Source organism: Salvia miltiorrhiza, chromosome 2 (assembly GCF_028751815.1).
Source record: "Salvia miltiorrhiza cultivar Shanhuang (shh) chromosome 2, IMPLAD_Smil_shh, whole genome shotgun sequence".
Taxonomy (NCBI): domain Eukaryota; kingdom Viridiplantae; phylum Streptophyta; class Magnoliopsida; order Lamiales; family Lamiaceae; genus Salvia; species Salvia miltiorrhiza.
The window spans coordinates 65,851,991-65,873,302 of NC_080388.1; the positions used below are offsets into that span (position 1 = coordinate 65,851,991).

Sequence of the window (21,312 nt, forward strand, 5' to 3'; positions counted from 1 at the left end):
TAGATACTTTTTCATATCCAATAACGCCTTAGGGGAGCCGCGTGATTCGATTATTCCACAGGCATGGGAAGCTTGTAGTGAGTGTTACGTGTTGGATGACTTAGAATTTGAGTATTTTTTGTTGTAGCAACATGCTATTATTTTTATGTATTCATGACTTATATATATATATATATATATATATATATATATTTGCTTTGCAGCTTGTCCAAGGAGGGGGCCTATCGGCTTGGCTTTCGATAGTGCTAGCAAGATCGATTGGTTTTTAGGTTTTAGTGAAGAGGATCGCCATTTCTGTAACATTTTGACCGAGGCCAACTTGCGAGTTAGCTCTTTGTGGAGCCACGTGCCCGCGGGTATTGCTTTGCTTGTCAATTTTATTCCGACTTGTCGTTAATACGACTAAGTGTTTTTATTTTGATGCAGATCACAGGATGTCGAAGTCATATGTTCCACCTCTGCTTGGGAAGGGCGCTGCAATGGACGTGATCCGTAGGAATAGGCAGAAGGCTGCTAGCTCGAGTGGTGCGGTTACAGCTGATGTTACTGCAGCACGTGTCCCGAATTCGACCCGTGTTCCGGCTCACAAGAAAAAGCGGTCTGCTGAGGTTGACCTCACTTTGTCCGACCAGGTGGACGATCCCGTCAACCTGTCATTTCCGAACGTATCGGCGCATGCCCAGCTTGGACCTGTTCGAGGGGTGGCCGAACAGCTATTACTCCCACGTGACCGGGATTATTTGAAGGAGATGGGGAGTGGCAGCGTGGCTAGTGAGCTCTTCGATCATGCCTTCTTGGTAAGTATTTTCGAGTATAGATTATTTTGTTGACATGAGAATTTTTCTAACTTGTTGCATTTTCATGTTTGATGTAGAGTTTGCAGAAAGCCGCCTTCCTCATGGAGAGGACTGTTGCTATGGAGGCGGAGCTTAGCGAGTTGAGGGCCGAGCGGGAGAACTGGAAGGGAGAGATGACGGCTGTCAAGAAGACGCGTGATGAGGCCCGTCAGGTTGTCAAGAAGTTGGAGTCTGCCATGTTGGAAGATGCTCGCCGACTGGAGCGGGCTGTAGCGGACTGCAAGGAACTCGAAGCCAAAGTTGTTGCGTTGGAGCAACAAGTACTTTATAAAAGCTGTGAGACAGAGGTTCGAGTTCGGGGCGAGATGGCCTTGGCGTATCTCGAGAATCAGCCCCCCAAGACTTGGGATGTCCAACAATACATCGATGAGTTTAATGAGTGGAAGGCTGGCCAGGAGGAGCAGGAGATGCCGCTTGCAAGCAACTTTGCCGGGATGACCACTGGAGACGACCATCCTTAGACGGGGAAACGACTTCTTGAAGCGGGGAAGAGATATCTTGTTATTTTTCTCGCACTGTTTGAAACTTGACTGTTTGACTAACTGTTCGTATTGGTATGCCTCCAGCTTGAACTTTAGACCATTGGGTCGGTTCAAGCTGTCTATTATATTATGATGTTTTGTTTGTGAACTCTTGGGAAATCAACATTGTTGGCTAGAGTTGAGATTTTCCTTATTCTATGAGATGTGGTTGCCTTACAACTTGTATCACAATTTTGCATGCGAAATTACCTTATTCAAATCATGGCTTCAATACCGTATAGATTGATGCAACATATTGCAGCTTGTATATTTGAGAAAACAACAACATTGGAAGGGGTGAATAGACACAATTTTTCCTTTTGTCTTCATTTCGTTGCACCAGCCTGGACCCAACGTTGAAAAATTTATTGTATTTGGACAAGGCCAGACTGGACTTTGATTTTATTTGGTTGTCCAAGTTGGAATCGACTGATATTAGCCAACTTGTCATTTGTGTTTGACTTGGGCGAGTTGGGTTCCAACTTGGAGTGTTAGCTAATTATATAGTTTCATGCAGCATGCCGGCTTGGGAGTATTTTTACCAATCAAAATTGTAGAATCGTTGGCTCTGAATTGTCCAAAAATAGTTGAAGTTGAAGCAAGTTGGAATTCATTGGATTTGGGTCGTACTGACTTCTACCAATTGTGGCTAATACAATGTGACGAGTGCACTTAAACGAGACGCTATTCTAACTTTAAAAAATATAAATGTTTACGATCTTCTCACTTATCTCGTTGATTGTTCACAAGCTGGGTGGTTCCTTCGACTGGATGACCAGAGACCAAAGGTCTCGAACTCTATGTGGTGATGATTTCTTCTTTATAGATCCAGGTTGACGTCGTCCGTGTAGGCGAGTCATCATTAGCGGCTTGTATCTCGCAAGCTGGGACATGTAGATTTGAGGTTGGTGGCTGCACTCCGGAGAGTTGCCTACATACCTCTTGCGAGGATCAAGCCAAATGTAGTTCTTGGGCCGGACTGAGCTCCGTAGAGCCATGCTCCGTAGAGTTGCCTACATACCCTTTGACGGGATCAAGTCCGATGTAGTTCCGACTTGGCCTGGGTAAAATTGTTAGTAACAGTGTGGAAAAAATTATAAACTTAACGAAAAAATAAATAATCGAATGGAAAGTTTAGAAATGATAAGACCGAAGGTGGATGGCGTTCCAGCTGTTGCTGATGTCGCGCCCATCCTTATCCTGCAGCTTGTAAGCGCCATTGCCGAACACCTTGGTGATCAAGTATGGACCCTCCCATGTTGGACCCAGCTTGCCAGCTCCGATCTCCTTGGTGTTTTGGAATACACGTCGGAGTACCCAATCGCCCAGCTTGAACGTCCGAGTGCGAACATGCCGGTTGTAGTGTCTGGCGACACTCTGCTGGTAGGATGCAAGCCGTAGTCTTGCCGTATCTCTCTTTTCATCCAGTGTGTCGAGCTCGTGGCATATTGCTTGGTCATTTTGGCTGTCTAAGGCGATCTCGGTCCTGGCTGTGGGCACTTTGCTTTCGGTTGGAATGACTGCCTCCATCCCGTATGCTAGTGAGAATGGAGTTTCTCCCGTCGGGGTTCTGGTGGTCGTTCGGTATGACCAAAGCACTCCCGACAGTTCGGCGGCCCATAAGCCTTTGGCTTTTTCGAGCCTTTTCTTCAAGGTGTTGATTATCGTCTTATTGGATGATTCAGCTTGGCCGTTCGCCTGTGGATATCTAGGCGTTGAAAAGCTGAGCTTGATGTTCCAAGATTCGCAGAAGTCTTGGAAGTCGTTGCTGATGAATTGTGAGCCGTTGTCGGTTACAATCTCCTTTGGTATTCCATATCGGCATATCACATTCTTCCATATGAATCCTTTCACCTCTTTATCCCGGACTTTGTGGAATGCTTCGGCTTCTATCCACTTGGTGAAATAATCTGTTACGACCAGCATGTACTCCAGTTGTCCAGGTGCCCTGGGTAGCTTTCCTACGATGTCCATTCCCCACTTCATAAAAGGCCACGGCGACGTGACTGAGATCAATGGTTAGGGTGGAAGGTGAGATAATTGGGCAAACCGCTGGCACTTGTCGCATCGTTTGGCGTAGTCGGCCGAATCTGACTTCATTGTGGGCCAATAGTACCCACTCGTTAAAGCTTTGTGAGCTAGGCTCCTCCCGCCAGAGTGATTCCCGCATTCTCCATCATGTAGTTCGGCTAAGACCATTTCTGCTTCTGCATGGTTAATACATTTTAAATATGGACCAGAATATGATCGTTTGTACAACTTACCTCGGATGATGGAGAATCGGGCAGACTGAGCCTTTACTCGGCGTGCTTCATTTTTGTCATCCGGGAGTATGTTTTGCTCCAGGTATTCTAGTATCGGGGTCATCCAGGTACGTCCGTCTGATATGTTTGACACCTGTTCTTCTTCTTGCTTCCAGACTGCCGGCCATTGAAGGTAGATAACCGGAATGGTTTTGGAGGTGGTAGTCTGGATGGAGGAGCCCAGGTTGGCTAAGGCGTCCGCGTGGCTATTGTCTTCTCTGGGTACCTGACTGATTGTGAATTCTGCGAAGCCGGACTGCAACTCCTTCACCTTGGTTAGGTAGGCTGTCATCTTGTTGTCCCGAGCTTGATAGGTTCCTTGCATTTGATTTACTACCAGTTGAGAGTCGCTAAAGACGTTGATCTTCTTGGCTCCTAACTCCTTGGCCAAGGCAAGACCGGCTAGCATTGCTTCATACTCGGCTTCATTGTTGGTTGCTTTAAATCCACATCTGACTGCTTGTTCCATTTTGTCTCCTTGGGGTGATGAAAGGACTATCCCGAGTCCACTTCCGTGTCTGTTACTCGACCCATCCACGAAGAGCTTCCACGCCCCTAGCGCTTCGTCCTCGGTGAGGCAACAAATCTCTTTGTCTGCCTGTATCGAGAGGTTAGGCGTAAAATCATTTATAAAATCGACCAATACCTGTGATTTTAGTGAAGTGCGCGGCTTGTAAGATATGTCATATTCGCTTAGCTCGACCGTCCACTTGGTTAGTCTGCCGGACAGCTCCGGTCTGTGGAGGATGGCCTTCAAAGGATATGTGGTGAGGACCACTATCGGATGGCACTGAAAATATGGACGGAGTTTCCTTGCTGCATGAACAAGTGCTAGGGCTAACTTCTCCAGCAGGCCGTATCTTATCTCTGCATCCAGTAATGACTTGCTAACATAGTAGACTGGTGACTGCTTGCCTTCATCATCACGAACTAGGACCGTGCTGACTGCTGTTTCTGACACGGCTAGATACATGTACAATATTTCACCGTCTTTTGGTTTGGATAGAAGCGGCGGCTTTGTTAAATACTGCTTCAGCTGGCTGAGTGCTTCCTCACATTCTGGTGTCCATTCAAACGTTTTAGATTTCCTCAACGTGTTGAAAAACGGGTGACATCGCTCTGATGACCTTGAGATGAACCGGCTAAGGGCCGCCACCCTTCCAGTAAGTCTTTGCACATCTTTGATACATGTTGGAGATGCAATTCTTTGCACGGAATCGATTTGGGCCGGGTTGGCTTCTATTCCTCTTTGGGTCACCATGTAGCCAAGAAATTTACCTGCAGTCACACCAAATGAACATTTAGTCGGATTAAGTTTCATGTTATACTCACGAAGTATATCGAAAGATTGTCGGAGGTGGTCGATGTGATCTTCTGCTCGTAGGGACTTCACAAGCATGTCGTCTATGTAGACCTCTATTGTCCTTCCCAATAGTTCTTCAAACATCTTATTGACCAAACGTTGGTAGGTTGCTCCAGCATTCTTCAGTCCGAATGGCATATATTTGTAACAGTAGATGCCTATGTTGGACATAAATGACGTCTTCTCCTGATCGTCTGGATGCATCAGTATCTGGTGGTACCCGGAGTACGCGTCCATGAAGCTAAGTAACTCGTGCCCGGCTGTAGCATCGACAAGCATGTCTATGTGGGGTAGTGGAAAAGAATCCTTAGGGCACGCCTTGTTCAGATCTGTGAAGTCTATGCACACTCGCCATTTCCCGTTCTTTTTCTTTACGACCACCACGTTGGCTAGCCAGTCTGGGTATTGAACCTCTCTGACCAGCCCATTGTCCACAAGTTGCTTGATTTCATCGTTGATGACTTTGTTCCTTTCTGGGGCGAATTTTCTTCGCTTTTGTTTTCTTGGAGGGTAGTCGGGATCGACATTCAACCTGTGCACAATAATATTAGGATCAATACCAGTCATGTCCGCATGGGACCAAGCAAAACAATCATAGTGTTCAGAGAGAAATTGAAGGAGTCTCTCTCTGAGAGAGGGTTCCAACTGTGCTCCAATCCGGACTTTGTTGTCCGGGAAGTCTGGATGAATGGAGACTTCATCTAACTCCACTGCATCAGGTTGGTCAGGCTGGACGGGCTGGGGGTCGGATGATTCTTTTCGCTGTAATTGCTATAAGACAGCTTGCTTTGCTTTCATCGTTGTTTGATAGCACGATCTGGAATCCCTTTGGTCTCCTCGAATCTCCCTAACTCCCCACTTTGTCGGGAACCTCAGGACTTGGTGGTAGGTGGACGGTACAGCCCTCCATCTCGTGTATCCATGGTCGACCCAAAATGACATTGTAAGCGGATGGAGAATCCACCACTAGGAACCGCGTGCATAGGTTGACCCCTTCAGCATAGACGGGTAGCTCGATTTCACCAAGCGTGCTTTTTTGCTCTCCGCTGAAGCCAACGAGAACGGTCATCTTCCTTATGATCTTAGTTTCGTCGATTCCCATTTCCTTGAGAGTAGACAAAAATAGGACATTGGCAGAACTACCATTGTCGATTAGTACACGCTTGGTTAAACAGTTTGCAATACAAATTGAAATTACTAAAGCATCATGATGGGGATTAAGTAGCCTGGTGGATTCGGATGTGGTGAAAGAGATGGTTTGTGCCGGCTGGATGGTTGCGTTTCTTTCGGCTTTGCCATGTTCAGCTTGTAAATGTCCAGCCTGCCTGGTGTGTCTCCTGGCTGCCGAGTGAGTGATTCCACTAACTTCTGATCCGCCAGTTATCACGTTCACCGTTCGATCAGGTTGCGGTGGTCTAGGCGGGGTGACATCCGTGTTGCTCTGCTGACGATCTTGGCCTTGTTGCAAGGTTTGACGTCCCTTGTCGGTAAGGAGGTCAGTCAGGTGACCTTGCTTTAGTAAGTGCGACACTTCTAACTTCAATGCGATGCAATCTTCTGTTCGGTGTCCGTGATCAGCGTGGAAATCGCACCACTTTGACTTGTCCCTCTGATCAGCTGGTGTCCTCATCTTTTCTGGCCATTTGACCTTGTCTCCGAGCCCCTTAAGAGCTTCGACCGCCTCGGCTGGTGAGATAGACAAGTTGTATTCTGGTATATTTGCCCTCTCACGTGGTCGTGACTCGTAAGGGTGGTCATACTGTCTCCTTCTGTATTCTTGTCGTGGGGGTGGGTAAGGCTCAGATCGCCTGTCACTCGTCCGTCTATCCACCCTGGAATCTCTTCTAGTGTGTCTGCTTGGTGAAGATCGGTGATGGCTGTATTGATCTTCCTCCCACTTGATTTGTGCCCACGCCTTGGCGAGGACGTCTTCCATTGTTCTACAAGGGTATTTGGTGAGGTCTTTGTAGAGGTCCGAGTCGGGCAGAAGACCCTTTCGAAAGGCGGTGATCGCTGTCTGGGTGCTGCAATTTGTAATGGACACCTTCTCCTTGTTGAATCGACCTATGTAGTCTCGAAGGGACTCGTCACGTCGTTGGATCACGGCGTAAAGATCCTCTGATATCTTTTCAAGTTTCCTGCTACTAGCATATTGCTGCACAAATATATCGGTTAGTTGAGCAAAACTTGAAATAGAATAATTGGGAAGGTTAGTGTACCACTGGAGGGCCGGTCCTGTCAAACTAGAACCGAACCCCTTACACATGCAGGCCTGCCTCAATCCGCGAGGAATTGCGGCAGTGAACATCCGTTGCTTGTATTGAGCTATGTGGTCGGTCGGATCCGTTGTTCCATCAAACATTTGCATGATTGGAAAGTTGAACTTGACGGGCATTTCAACTAGAGCAATTTCATCCACAAATGGCGAGTCGGCGTAGCAATTCTCTGAGCTTTTGTGGATGGGTGCCGGGACACCAGGAATTCGCTGGATCAAGGCCTCCATTTCGGCCAACTTTCTTGCCAGGCCCTCGTCTCTGATTGCATACGGGCCGATCGCGGTTGGTTGGGTGAATTCATTCCCAAACAGCTGCTCTTGGGTGATCTCCCTCTGGCTGGGTCCGTCCGCCGGTTGATTGGCTTGGCTTGGCGCGACCGCCAGGTTGGGCCCCAGTATAGTAGGTTGTGTGCCTCCTACGGCGGCATTGCTCATTGCTATGCCCGGGGTGGTGAAGTTGGTTCGGGTGAGTTGTCCTCCGATGGTGGTTGTTCCATCCTGTCGGAGTGTTCCTGCATTCAAAGTAACACGGCCTGGATCAGTCAGGTTACTAACGACATTGCGGTTTCTTACCGAAGATGACGGATCCATCATGAGATGGTTGGATCCATCCTTGTGAGTGATCGGTGTATCTCCCAGGGGTTGCATGGAAGATACTTGGGCTCGAAAGCCGGGAGGTTCAATGATCTCGATAGGCTCCATGGCTTCGAGACGGTCATACAAGTTGGCGTTCTCCTTTTCCAACTTCTTGCACCTCTCCCGTTCCTGATTCATCTGTTCAGTCAGTGCGGAAATCTGGGCGGCTAGGTCAGCCTGAGTAGTTTGAGCAACCACGTGGGGTGCGTCAGGAGTTTCAGATCCGTCGCGACCGTCAGACATGATTGATGCTTGTAGAGATCTACGGAAAGTGCGTTGATTCGCTTTATTGCTAGGGCCCCACGGTGGGCGCCAAATTGTAGAGGCTAAAATCTACAATTGAAGTTGACGTTTGCACGTCCGGATGGATTGGGCACTAGCAACCTGTCAACACAATAACACGTAAGAGCCCTAGGTTGAGCACCGGGTAGGGGTGTCGACCGTAGAGCCTCCGACGCTCAAGTCAGTATCGGAATAGCCAAATAGTGATAAACGAATTGAAATAGAGAGAAAGGCAGGCTGGAGTGTGCGGTTACTCCAGGCTGTAAGCGGCGTCGGAGGGTGGAAACGGTGACAATGTTGTGATAATGGAATATGGGAGGCGGAGATAGGCCAAGTAGGCTAGGCGGCGGAGTAGAGAGAATTCAAAGAGTAGAGAGCAAGTAGGATTTCGTTCCCTTTAATGATCTAGTCTGGACGTTTATATAGGAGACGTCAGGCCGCTAGGGTTTCTACAGTCTGGCCTCGTAAAAACCCTTATCTCCCAGGTTGTTGCGCTTTGGACGGGATCATGAAGATTACCCTTTGACTGCGTCAGCTTGGCGGGCGACCCCCTTTAGAGTTTGACGACTGAGAGACGTCTTTAGGGTTTGACGGCCGGATTGATGGTACCGTTTGGGCCGGATGCGAGATATCCGGCTTGGCATTCCAAGTTGATGTATAATTATTCGGGCTAGATGGGTCGATCTGCTTGACTAATTGGGCCTTTTAGGATCGTGTCAGGTTGGCGAACTTATCGTAATGGGCTTAGACTGAGTGGGAATTATTCAGTCCGACCGTTTAGACCACTTGGGTTTGAAGTGAGATATTCAACCTGGAACGGTCCAGGTTGATCTTACAATAAACATAACTGGGCTTGTCGGGCTGGACAAACAAGTTTCCTTAAGTAATTGGGGTAGCCTTGTTATCAATCCAAGTTGGTTCGAAATTTGACGGGCTGGATTAATCGAATCGCTCGTCTCATTGGTCCAGCTTGGGGTGTTAATTGGGCTTGAGCCAAGTTGACGGATTTTGTCCACTACACTGACTAAGATTAAAACACAATCAAAACATAATTTTTTTATTTTACTTCTTTTTCGTCTTTTATAAAAATATATTTGATGTGTATCTTAAGTTAAAGATTATGACAAGATCTTAAAATTCATTAAATATGAATTTGTAATAAATAATTTATTATAATTTAAAATTTTAAAGTGATTGTTTTTCTCCCTCCTATCTCTTTTACAATATTCTTTATTTTTTTCCCTTTCTCCTTATTTTGTTATTATATTATTTTTATTTGTATCTCTTTCTCCTACAAAATTTATATATCTTCTCTTCTCTTTTGATTAAAAAAACATAATATTTATTTGTTGAATTATTTTATCAAAGCATACATAAAAATATTTAAATTTAAAATATTAATTAAAAAATATAATGCACAATTATCAACAAAAATCGAGACAATATTATAAAAGTATTTATTAATTTTAATTTTAATAAAAAATAAAAATCAATAACAAAAAACTTTCGGTAAATTTAATTATTATTATACGATACTCATTGAACTTAATATTATACTCCTACTCATTAAGTTGATAAAATTATTACTATACACTATTTAAATCAAATACTAATATTTAAATTAATATATTTTTTGTTATTAATTAATTTGATTCATAAATAATAATATTTTTACATAATTTCAAATTTTAAAAATAAATAAATATATCGTGGCCGTGCATCGTACGGGAGGGCGTACTAGTTTAAGGAAAATAGGGGATACTGAAATAAGTTCGACGAAAAAGAAGAAAAATAAAAGAATTAGGTTTTGATTTTATTTTAATCTTAGTCAGAAATTAATTACGTGGAAAAAAAAATCCACATAAGCTCCAACTCATCACTCCGGTGGCCGGAAAAAATTGAGGGGACGAAATTGCAAAAATTGAAAAGGTTATGATTTAATTCGCAACATTTCAAAAGTTGCGTTAAAATTGCAAATTCAAAATTGTTCGTGATTTTATTTGCAAAAACCCCTATTTTATACTATAAACAATTAACTTCGACTAATTAATATCTAAACCACATAAAACTAAATATTCTATAATCAAATAAATTATTATACTTCCTCTGTTCACAAAAAATAATCTTAGACGAAATGCTGCGAATTTTAATAAAAATAAATGAGCATATTGTGAGTAAAGATTAATGAGTCTCATTTAAAAAATAACGTTAATAATGATAATCAATTGTATTGTTAGAGCATCCGCATCGGTTACACGATAGCGGCCTACTCGTGTAAGGCTGCTATCGTGTAAGCCGATGCAACCCTCATTTACACGAGGGCTACACGTTCTATCGTGTAGCCCGATCGACCGTTGATAAAAGGCGCGTGTTTTACACGCGCCTTTAAAAAAAATCGAATTTTGAATTTTGAAGGCAGATTTGACTGCCTCGATTTGTGTGCAAATTTTTACCGTTCGATTTTTTTTCCTCCTTCTTCTCTTTATATTCTCTTTTCCTCCTTCTTCTTCCTCATTTTCACTCCCAAATTCTCCTCTTTCAATCTACACCTTTCTAGCCTTTTTTCTTATTTTTTCTTCCGACAATGACGGAATCCGACCACGGTTCTTCGTCTGATTCATCCGACGGTGTAGCTCATGCGATCATGGAGGAGATAGAGTTGCAGAAACAATTGCTTGCTCACATCTACGCCCAGCTGGCGCCGGAGGCGGGCCGTGTGAAACGTTCCCGGTCTTACGTCCACCGTGATGGAGCATGTTTGGGCACGTTTCGGACCTCTAGGGCCGGAATAGTTATTTGTATGATTTGTTTTTATTTTATTAAGTTTTATGTAATTTTTAGGATTTCAAAATTAATGCAATTTAAATTTGAAGACAATTGTGTGATTTAAATTTATGAAATTAAACTTAAATGAAAAATGAAAAAATCAAAACTAAAAAAAATCATGTAGGCTATCATGTACCCCAATGCAGCCTCTTTACACCATGTGGTCCCCCTCATAAAGTAAGCTATCATGAAACACCAATGCGGATGCTCTTAGCAAAAAAAAAGGTTTATCATACAATAAAAAAAATTAAAAATAAAATGAATAATTATTTATGCAAGTCTCAAAATGATAAAATATATATATATATATATAGGGTTGGGTTCCGGTGGATCCCTATGCTTATAATAGATCCGTAGATCCAAATCTAGACCACACATTTATGACATGTGGCGCATCAAGATGGTGACACGTGGCAAGGCATTTCAAGGCAAAATCTGGAGAGGGGTAAAATTGGAATGTAATTTTCGAAATTCAAAAAAAAAAAAAAATTATATTTTCTCAAAATAGGTATATTTTAGACGCATAAAGTTTCATACGAGAATGCATGAACTTTCATATAAAAATGCATAAAGTTTCATATAAATATGCATAAGATTTCACCCCACCCCAACCCCACCCCCCACACCCCAGAACCCCACCCCCACCCACCCCCTACCCCCCCCCACCCCCCCACCCACCCCCCCCCCCCCCAAAAAAAAAAAATTTTTTTTATTTTTTTAAAAACTGATTTTCTGACCACTGACCCACCCCTACCCCCACCCCCACCCCCCACCCACCCACCCCCCCACCCCCCCCCAAATTTTTTTTTTTTTTTAATTTTTTTTTTTTCTCAAAAACTGATTTTCTGACCACTGACCCCCCCACCCACCCACCCCCCACCCCCCCACCCACCCACCCCCCACCCCCCCAAAAAAATTTTTTTTTTTGAAAATCAGTTTTTAAAAAAATAATAAAAAAAAATTTGGGGGGGGTGGGGGGGGGTGGGGGTGGGGGTGGGTCGGTGGGGGGTGGGGGTGGGCCAGCAATTAGAAAATCAGTTTTTGAAAAAAAAAAAAAAAAAATTTTGGGGGGGGGTGGGGGGGTGGGCCAGCAATTAGAAAATCAGTTTTTGAAAAAAAAAAAAAAAAAATTTTGGGGGGGGGTGGGGGGGGGGGGGGGGGGGAGGCAGGGGGCAGGGGCTGGGGTGGGGTGGCGAAACTACCAGATTTATTAAAATGAAATGCATTTTTTGTATAGTTTAATGCATTTTATGTGAAAACTTTATGCATTTTTGTTTGATTTTATATGCATGTGAAACATGCCTATTTTTGGGGGGTGGTAATGGGGAGGGTTGGGGGGTGGTGTGGGCTGGATTGGGGGGTGGTATGGGGTGGGGTGGTGAAAATACCAAAACTGGAAAAATTAAATGCATTTTTCTGTTCAAAGTTATGCATTTCATGTGAAAACTTTATGCATCTTTGTGTGAAACTATATGCATCTAAAATATATCTATTTTGAGAAAATCTAAAAAAATATATATTTTTTTTAATTATTAAATCCGAAAATTACATTCCAATTTTACCCCTCCAGATTTTGCCTTGGAATCCTTGCCACGTGTCACCATCTTGATGCGCCACATGTCATAAATGTGTGGTCAAGATTTGGATCTAGGGATCTATTATAAGCATTGGGATCTATATGATCCCATTCCTATATATATATATATATTTTATATACAAAGGGAGGATATAAAAGCTGAATAGAATGAAGCCATGAGATATGTTTGACTTGATTCGCCTAGTTTTGCATGTTCGTATAAATTAGAACCGCCGAGAATTAAAGCCTCATTTATTTATTATTATCCATTGAGATTTTCTTTTTCTTAAACTGAATTTTGAGAATTAAAAGAGTTTCTGGATTTCTGGATTAATATATTGATATAGTAAATCTTATCTTATCTTATAGTACTATATGTACAACTGGAGATTCTGCCGGAAAATGACTAGTTTGAGATACTTTGTATGCTAGTACATCTCTACATGTGCATTTTTTTTTTTGAGGGAATAGTACATGTATATTATTAGAAAGCTTAGATCACATCGTCTATGGTAAGCTGGTAACATTTATACGAAGAAATATTTCATCATAATGCTTTATATATTTATTATTTAATTCCCAATCACTTGTTATCCTGAATTTACGAATTACTATTAATTATTAATATAATTGTTATGCAAAAATCGTGTTCTATTATAATTTATACAATAAATAAACAAATCATATAGGTGTCAATTTAAAACGTACTTAAATAGAGTCATGTCTCACCTGACACAATATAATGAGAAGAGGGTTTTAAACTTATACAATAAATATTTATGATGAAAATTAATTTTAAATACTCAACTATTATTATTATTTGAAAGCAATACTCAACTGCTACAAGTGAAGTAATTATCGATCGACTACGTAAAATTTTGTCTGAATAACAGAAAGATATTATAAATACATATTGATTATGAGATATAGGAAAACCAATTTCGTAATAAATATCATTAAACCATTTAAAAGATATAAACAACTTATTGCTAAAAATAAAAAACGAGTGCAGCCGTATAACAACTTATAGTGTAACCAGTTGAAGGAAAGAATAAGAAAAAAGAATAAAAATAATATATCAGGATTCAGGAAAGCTATTTAAGATGTCTAAATCAATTAATTAGCATAATAACTCACTAAACTCCAAGTTAGAATTATGTAAAAGAATTAATTAATTAATTAAAGGGAGAGATCGTAAACATTAAATCGCGCGTAAAATTTTCATAAAGTATCTCAAAGTACATGCCATAGATAATTATTCAAATACTACTCCATACCATACGATAAAAGATGTGAAATGATTCATAAAGTATTTGAAACTATTTATATCTAAGATGTACGTTCATTAATTAGTATTCAATCCATTCGCTAAGGGATAATAGTAATAGACATCGTAAAATCTCTCATCCCACCCCAAGATTTAAGAATAAAATAAAATTTCCCAAAATTATTTGACAAAAAAGAAATTGAATATGGAGGTAGTTATTACAGTTGGAGCTATTGAACCTGAATGCCCAAACACAGAGAATAACGGTTTTCCACCGGTAACAAAAAAAATTAAGAAAGCAACTCTCTCTCTCTGAAACAAATTCCCCGCGAAAATTAGTGCTGAAAATCAAGAACAGATTTTCATAAATGAATTCTTCATCCCCCCATCAGCCCGATGGCCATAATCTCTGTTCTTGGTTCATCCATATTTTTATGCATTTTTCTGGTAATTTCTCCTCCAACACTTTGCATTTCTGAATCCGAAGCTCTCCTCAAACTCAAGAAATCCTTCGCCAATTCATCCTCTCTCGATTCATGGAAGCCCGGGACGGAACCCTGCGCAGCCAACGCGCAATGGATCGGCATAATCTGCGCCAACGGATTGGTCTCGAGCCTCAGGCTCAAGAACTTGGGCCTCTCCGGGGAGATAGATGTTGAGTCGCTGGCCTCACTTCCGGGCCTCAGAAGCGTTGGCTTCGTCTCGAATTCCTTCACGGGCCCTATCCCGAATTTCCATCGCATGGTGCTGCTCAAGGGATTGTACCTGTCTCGGAACCAGTTTTCAGGTGAGATTGCAGCCGACTATTTCAAACCCATGGCCGGCCTCAAGAAGGTTTGGTTGTCCGGGAACAGGTTTTCGGGCCGGATTCCAGCCTCGTTGTTTCAGCTGTCCCATCTGATGGAGCTACGCCTTGATAACAACCAGTTTTCAGGGGGCCTTCCCCTGCCCGAGCTGCCAGCTCTCGTGTTCTTGGATGTCTCGAATAATAACTTGGAAGGAGAGATCCCTCCGGGCCTGATGAGATTTGGGGCAAACACTTTCAAGGGTAATCCCGGGCTTTGTGGTAGCGATGAGGCCTGTGATCCCTCCGCCATGTCCACAGACCCCGGGATGAGTAGCACACACATGTCGCTTTTTATGTGGTTTATGGTGGCGGCAGCTCTCATGTTTTTGGTGATGGTGATTGGGATTTTCGCGATGAAGAGAAGGCAGGAGAGTGGTGATGATGATATAGATGAATGTCCTAGCTTCCACATATCAAGTGTTAGGAGGACTGATGGGGTGGTATGCAGGGGGGAGGGGATAGCCCTCGGCCCGCCCCAGTGTTCTGTTCAGTCCGTGTCCGGCCGCAAGGGGTCGAGGAAATATGGGAAAGGGATGGAGATAGTGATGATAAATGACGAGAAGGGTGAGTTCACCATGCAGGATCTCATGAAATCTACGGCTGAAGTGCTCTCAAACGGGGCGTCCAGCTGCTCGTACAAGGCCGTGATGCTCACTGGGATGACCGTCGTGGTGAAGAGGATCAAAGAAAATGCTAAGATTGGGAAGGAACAATTTGATGGTGAGATGAGAAGGCTTGGGTGTTTAAAGCATGAAAATGTGTCGACGCCTTTGGCTTATCACTTTCGTAGAGATGAGAAGCTTTTGGTGTCTGACTATAAACCTAAAGGCAGTCTGCTCTATGCATTGCACGGTAAGACATCTTAGGCTGGGCCGGGCCGGGCTTTGACTCGTACCATCTTAACTTGATCTCTCTGTTTATCCAGGTGATCGCGGTAGCTCCCGTTCAGAGCTGGACTGGTCTGCAAGACTGAAGATAGTTCAAGGGATTGCCAGAGGGTTGGCTTATCTTCATGCCGAGCTCTCCTCGCTGGACTTGCCACACGGTAACCTAAAATCGAGCAACGTGCTTCTAAGTCAAGAAAACGAGCCTCTACTCACAGACTACGGGTTATGCCTAGTGATCAGCAGCTGCCTTGCTGCACAAACACTTGCAGCATACAAGGCTCCAGAAGCAATTTTGGATCACCACATTTCACCAAAATGCGACGTCTATTGCCTAGGAATCATCATTCTTGAAGTTCTTACTGGGAAATTCCCTTGTCAGTTTGTCAACAACGGAGAAGGTGGGGTAGATACAGTCCAATTGGCAAGATCAGCCATTGCTGATGAGAATGAGCATGATCTATTTGATCCGCACATGGAACAGACCGACAAGTCGAAACATGAGATGAAGCAGCTTCTCCACATCGGTGTAGCCTGCACGGAGATTAAACCCGAGCAGCGTTTGGACATGACAGAGGCCCTTACGCGGATAGAAGGGATAACGGTGGAGGGACGATCTCATGACCAAACGACCATCCAGGTCGAGGCCTTGTCGAGAGATGGGTCGTTCAGGGAGGTTGTGTTGTCGAGAGATGGGTCGTTCAGGGAGGTGTGATGAATGTGGCATCTGAGATCATGAATGACCAGTTATTGGGCATGGATGTGAGCTGAAGAGAATGAAATACACTCCACTTCTTGCAAGAATTTTGTTTATGGTTGACAGAACTCGATTTGGCAACAAGCACATATAATTAAATTCTTGATTTAATGAGGCTTTGTACATATTTCTGGGAGTAGATTCAACTATTGGTTTTCTGATTTATGCACGATTATGGAGGTTGATGTGGGGAAATTCTCATTACTCTCTCTCTCTCTCTCTCTCTCTCTCTCTCTCTCTTATTTTCTGAATTTTCACTCACTTTGTTCAACATCGACTACACGTCTACACCTGCTTATAATCACCCTTATCATCCATAGCAAACGTGTCCTACGGATACAACGACAATACTACTTCTTATCCTTCCAAAAACATTTATAAAAATCAAACTTTACACCAAAAAGATCAGACGAGATGAAAAGGAATCCTAAAGTTGCTTACTTCTAGTAAGGTCACAAAATCAATCAATAAATATATGGAAAGAGAACAGATAGATGGCTGAAATACAATAAGTAGAAAACAGAAAGCAAAGAAGAAACAATCCGCCCTCACAAATTGCTATTTCCAAGTTTCTTTCTCGTATTCCACCTCGCACTTTCTACAAAGACACTCACTGGCAACAACTTTTCAAGTATTCTACTGAGATTAGCCACGCCACATGTATATTTGTGATTTGAAGTTACAGAGTGTATAAGTGTACCATTTTAGGCGGTCTTTTCTTGTTCAAGATCACTATGAGGTGAACCATTGCCGCTTGTGGGAGATTCGAGCCCTGGGCTCCTTACATCCTTTGGGACTAGTGGTGATGGTTTTATGAGCTTCAAAGTGTCGTCTTTGTAAAACTCTTCCTCGGCATCCTCAGAAGAATAAGCATATCTGGTTGAGGCATGAAGTTATCAATCATACACAAGGCAGATGCAAAAAGAGGGAGACGGAGGGAATAATTTTTGTGCATAGCATTTCATAGATCTTAGCATAGAGTTCTATAGGCAATTCTGCTAATGAAGTTGCTTTGAGTAATTGGATATATATATAACAGGAAAATAACCAAAGATCTCAGTTTTTCTTTCCCTGACTTGCTCATGCATGTAAACAGTATCAGGATGCTAATGGCGAGGTGACAAAAGAAATATAGAAAGTGGCAGGTTGAGGGAATATGAAAAAAAAAATCCTTATTTTAAGCAGAAGAACCACCAAATACCAGAAAAATATAAATAAGAGTTCTGAACAAGATGGTTACCGCATTGAGTTTTGTGATGGCGCCCAAAGAGCACATATGACGCACAACAGGGAGAATGACAGTACTTGCCAGAAGGCAGGGATGATCCAAGCATTCTGCCATTGCTCATTGTATACATCATTTGATTTGAAATAAAGCTGCAAAAAGTAAGACAGTGGGTCATTACATCAAAGCGCTACGAAGTATGCAATAGAGGGCAACTATTAATTGCGACTCAGTTGTTGTCCATGAATAGTGTTTTATTGTTAGACTTTGGTAAACACTGTTGTGGGACAAGATATTGGATTTGACTCATTAGAATAAGCTGCCAACATTACCTCATAGCAAATCCAGCCAACAGACACGATAACTGCAACCGCTAATGCATTTGTGAACTTCCTGTAAATATCTAACTTGGCAGTCAACCTTCTAGCCTGATAGGTTGAGTAAACAAAGAATTGGAGCAAATAGGCATGTCAGTAAACAAAGAAAGGAGTCCAAGGAAAATAGTTAGAACAACCAGGCACCAATCGTTTCCAAGTCCATGATGGACTATGAAAGGAATATCAACTGTATATCAAGTCACTGGCTTCTTAAGAATATGAAAGAATTAATTTAACTTGAAATCAGAAATCATATATATATATATATATATATATATGTGTGTATGAGAGTGTATTTTCCTCTGGATTTTACTGAATAGACCGTCAAATACAACTCAAGACAGGATTTCCCCAATACCACATCCAACCCCTTACTTTTAGCACCAGGCTACATGCAGAATCCAATGGCAAAGAATTCAAACATGAAACCTTTACTTTGAGAAATATACTTGCAACATCCACAAGCTGGGAAACAGATGTTAACTTCAGAATGAGAATCATGTACCTGAAGCTTATTCAAGGTGGAAGAGAGGGAGGTAAATATCCAAAGAATGAAGAAAGCATCCAAAATTGCCACCGGCAGGACGAAAAATAGTCTAGCCTTCCCTGAGCGGTCACTCACTGTACCAACATTTTCAATAATTTCAAGCACTTCAGATGCAAGAAAGAAAGTCCCTCCAAGTAACATAACTTTTGATGTGAGACCACCTAAGGTAGGTCTAACAACACCATAACCCATGGAGACAATGAGAATGACAAGTCGTGCCACAGTCCGTTTCACCGTCCCAAAAGTGACTGCCCAGAGAGTGATCCCAGTAGGTCTGGTTCCAGTTTCATTAAACTCAGCATAATCAAAGTACCACAAGGCCATCTCAAACATTCCCAGTGTTATCACGAGTGTAATACAATTTTGCAATGGAAGGACTTCTCTCCAAAATCTTGCATACTGTGAAAACCAGAATACACCAAGTAGCACAAATGCGAGAGACATGAACCCATAGAATTTCATGAGTGGAGCCATTCTACCAGGTAGGTAACCAGTAGGATTTTTCCAAACAGATTTCCCCTCAACATAAACCTCTTTAAGCCGTGGATCACAATGAATGAAATACAGGTTATACATCCCAGTTTTTGTAATTTGCAGGGATCTTGGCAACAGAGTAGCGTCTGTTGCGTCTATTTCAAATGACACGCCAAATACTTGTGGCCAACCTGGATTACTGGTAGAAGGGCGGTAAATGATTTGGCCTTGTTTGCAGACTCCAAGTTTTGCAAGGTCCGCTGAGCAGCAGACAGCTCTCTGACCTCCATATGCCGAACCTCCAATTGTGTCCCTGTCATCGACCTCAAATACAACGGCATGAATAGATTCTGAGCTGAAATTGGACAGGTCCAGAGGCCTCTGAAATGTTATCTTTTCAAATCTGGATTTTAGATTAAAAAAATAGGGTATCAGCTATCTCTTAGTATCTACAATGACTTAAGATCCTTAGATCAAGAGCAAACATATCCCATAAAAATGAATTAGGAAAAGCAGAAACTTGAAATAGGGAAAATAAAAAAAAAGTTTAAAGAAACATTCTTAGTTCCAGAAAAAGGGGATTCTGATTAGCTTTTCCAACCTACTTCAAATCATTGCAGAACAAACCATTATATGCTGTTTCGGATCCCTAAAGAAATGCATTTTCAATTGGTCTATCAGTCTAGAGGCATTCATTTTCAGCAAGTGAGATTAAAAATTAGCTCAAGTACAAGTAAACAGCGATCTTTCCATTAGCTTTGGCCTCAATGCTCAAACCTGACATGTCAGTAATAAATAAATAATAAGAAAGTAGGCAGATGCTTTTCTTGAAGTACAATGACTACCACTATCCAATCGATCCCTATCAATTCAGACTCAAAGAAACAAGAGTTGGTTATTGGAACACAACTAGAAGAGTAACCACACTCATCACCGCATGCAGGATCACGTTAATCAATCCATTTCACCAGAGAGTAAAATCCAAAGCATTTCACCGAACACTCTACATACTTCCCAACCACCGACAACTACAAACATCAATTCCAAGTCAATTTTCGAGCGGATCTCCCCAAACCACTAGAAGTCAACACCTCCAATCGACAATACCTCAATCAAACAATCGTGCAACATCAATCCAACACAACAAAGCGCACCAAAATTCCACGAAAGATAAAAAAAAGTCGGTAAAATTGTAAATTCACCGAATAAAAGAGTCTCCGGGGGAGGACTCGTTGAGTCCAGGGGCGGAAGCGTAAATTCCCTCGCTGCCGCCGTGAACAACGAACGCATTTCCTTTGGCGGCGAATCTCTCCCCGGTGTACTCGTGCACCGACGCCTCAATGCGAAGAGCGCAGAGCAGAAGCAGCGCCGCCGCCGCCGCGACGGGCAGAATGGGGGTTGCGGAGCTCAAGCGCAGCATTGTGAAAGCAACTTGAGCTCGGGCGTGTGGATCTGCAGAGAGCAAGAGAGAGAGAGAGAGAGAGAGATCTGGCGCTGAAAATGGTGAAGGTGAGAGTATAGAGAGAGAGTAGTCAAGCTGCTCTAACTCTGGTTAAACCCATTGACTCATCTAGTAGTATTAAATGGGAGTTATCTGGTGCGGCGAGCTCACTTATGGCCTAACTTCTAGGCCATTAATGGTTTTACACGTAGTGCTTATAGATAGCAATAAATAATACAGTACTTATTTCGTCCCACAAAATCATGGGTAATTTTTAGTTGCATGTGTTTTAATAAATATTTGAGAGTTAATACTCCCTCCGTCCCTGAAATAAGTTCATCTTTTTCCTTTTTGGGACGTCCCCCAAATAAGTTCCTCTTTCTTTTTTTTCATTTTTTGACAACTACCCCACCACTAATAATATTTTATTTATTCTTACTTTTCACTTTTTCACCACTCCCAATACTAATTATAACACTTTTTCACCTTTTCATCACTCCCAATATTAATTATAATATATTTTTTTCCACTATCAATACACTTTATCACTTTTTATTAAAACTCGTGTCATCCTCAAAGAGGAATTTATTTTGGGGACAGAGGGAGTAATAAATTCTACTTTATTGTAAATAAAGTGGTCACTGGTCGGTCATGGGTAATTTTTTGTGTAAAAAGTTGATAAGATAGGGGGGGGGGAAATAAGAAATTTGTGGTGTACAATGTACAAAAAAAAGTAAATAATAAATTATTACTACATATTTTTATGGAATTGATTGAATGGGATAGTAAATTAATTATCTTTATCAATTGCTCATTTAAAAATTTACGTTTATAGTCTTTAGGTATGAGAAATT

At 42.3% G+C, this 21,312-nt stretch overlaps 3 protein-coding genes across 3 annotated transcripts; 2 read left to right on the plus strand and 1 right to left on the minus strand.

The window, feature by feature from the left end:
* Window positions 1-207: 207 nt before the first annotated feature.
* LOC131009895 (uncharacterized) lies at window positions 208-1,318 on the plus strand. Its single transcript, XM_057937298.1, has 3 exons — window positions 208-356; window positions 427-797; window positions 875-1,318. The coding sequence occupies exons 2-3, from the start codon at window positions 435-437 to the stop codon at window positions 1,316-1,318; spliced, it is 807 nt and encodes a 268-aa protein (XP_057793281.1). The 5' UTR covers window positions 208-356; window positions 427-434.
* Window positions 1,319-14,072: 12,754 nt separating this feature from the next.
* Window positions 14,073-16,598, plus strand: LOC131013103 (pollen receptor-like kinase 3). Its single transcript, XM_057941115.1, has 2 exons — window positions 14,073-15,605; window positions 15,679-16,598. Exons 1-2 carry the CDS (start codon window positions 14,303-14,305, stop codon window positions 16,350-16,352), a joined length of 1,977 nt encoding a protein of 658 aa, XP_057797098.1. The 5' UTR covers window positions 14,073-14,302; the 3' UTR covers window positions 16,353-16,598.
* A 243-nt stretch (window positions 16,599-16,841) lies between these two features.
* LOC131013104 (uncharacterized) lies at window positions 16,842-20,709 on the minus strand. The gene is made up of 5 exons (XM_057941116.1): window positions 20,220-20,709; window positions 18,502-19,420; window positions 17,952-18,047; window positions 17,635-17,771; window positions 16,842-17,270 (listed from the first exon to the last, which is right to left on the minus strand). The coding sequence occupies exons 1-5, from the start codon at window positions 20,435-20,437 to the stop codon at window positions 17,099-17,101; spliced, it is 1,542 nt and encodes a 513-aa protein (XP_057797099.1). The 5' UTR covers window positions 20,438-20,709; the 3' UTR covers window positions 16,842-17,098.
* Between the last annotated feature and the right edge of the window lie 603 nt (window positions 20,710-21,312).

Bases quoted from the DNA above. Each gene is read 5' to 3' on its own strand.
- LOC131013103 (XM_057941115.1), top strand. From the start codon at position 14,303: ATGGCCATAATCTCTGTTCTTGGTTCATCCATATTTTTATGCATTTTT. The intron at 15,606-15,678 runs GTAAGACATCTT...CTGTTTATCCAG, and splicing joins TCTGCTCTATGCATTGCACG to GTGATCGCGGTAGCTCCCGT.
- LOC131009895 (XM_057937298.1), top strand. From the start codon at position 435: ATGTCGAAGTCATATGTTCCACCTCTGCTTGGGAAGGGCGCTGCAATG. The intron at 798-874 runs GTAAGTATTTTC...TGTTTGATGTAG, and splicing joins TCTTCGATCATGCCTTCTTG to AGTTTGCAGAAAGCCGCCTT.
- LOC131013104 (XM_057941116.1), bottom strand. From the start codon at position 20,437: ATGCTGCGCTTGAGCTCCGCAACCCCCATTCTGCCCGTCGCGGCGGCG. The intron at 19,421-20,219 runs GTGAATTTACAA...TCTAAAATCCAG, and splicing joins CCCGGAGACTCTTTTATTCG to ATTTGAAAAGATAACATTTC. The intron at 17,772-17,951 runs GTAATGTTGGCA...TACTTTTTGCAG, and splicing joins TTGGCTGGATTTGCTATGAG to CTTTATTTCAAATCAAATGA.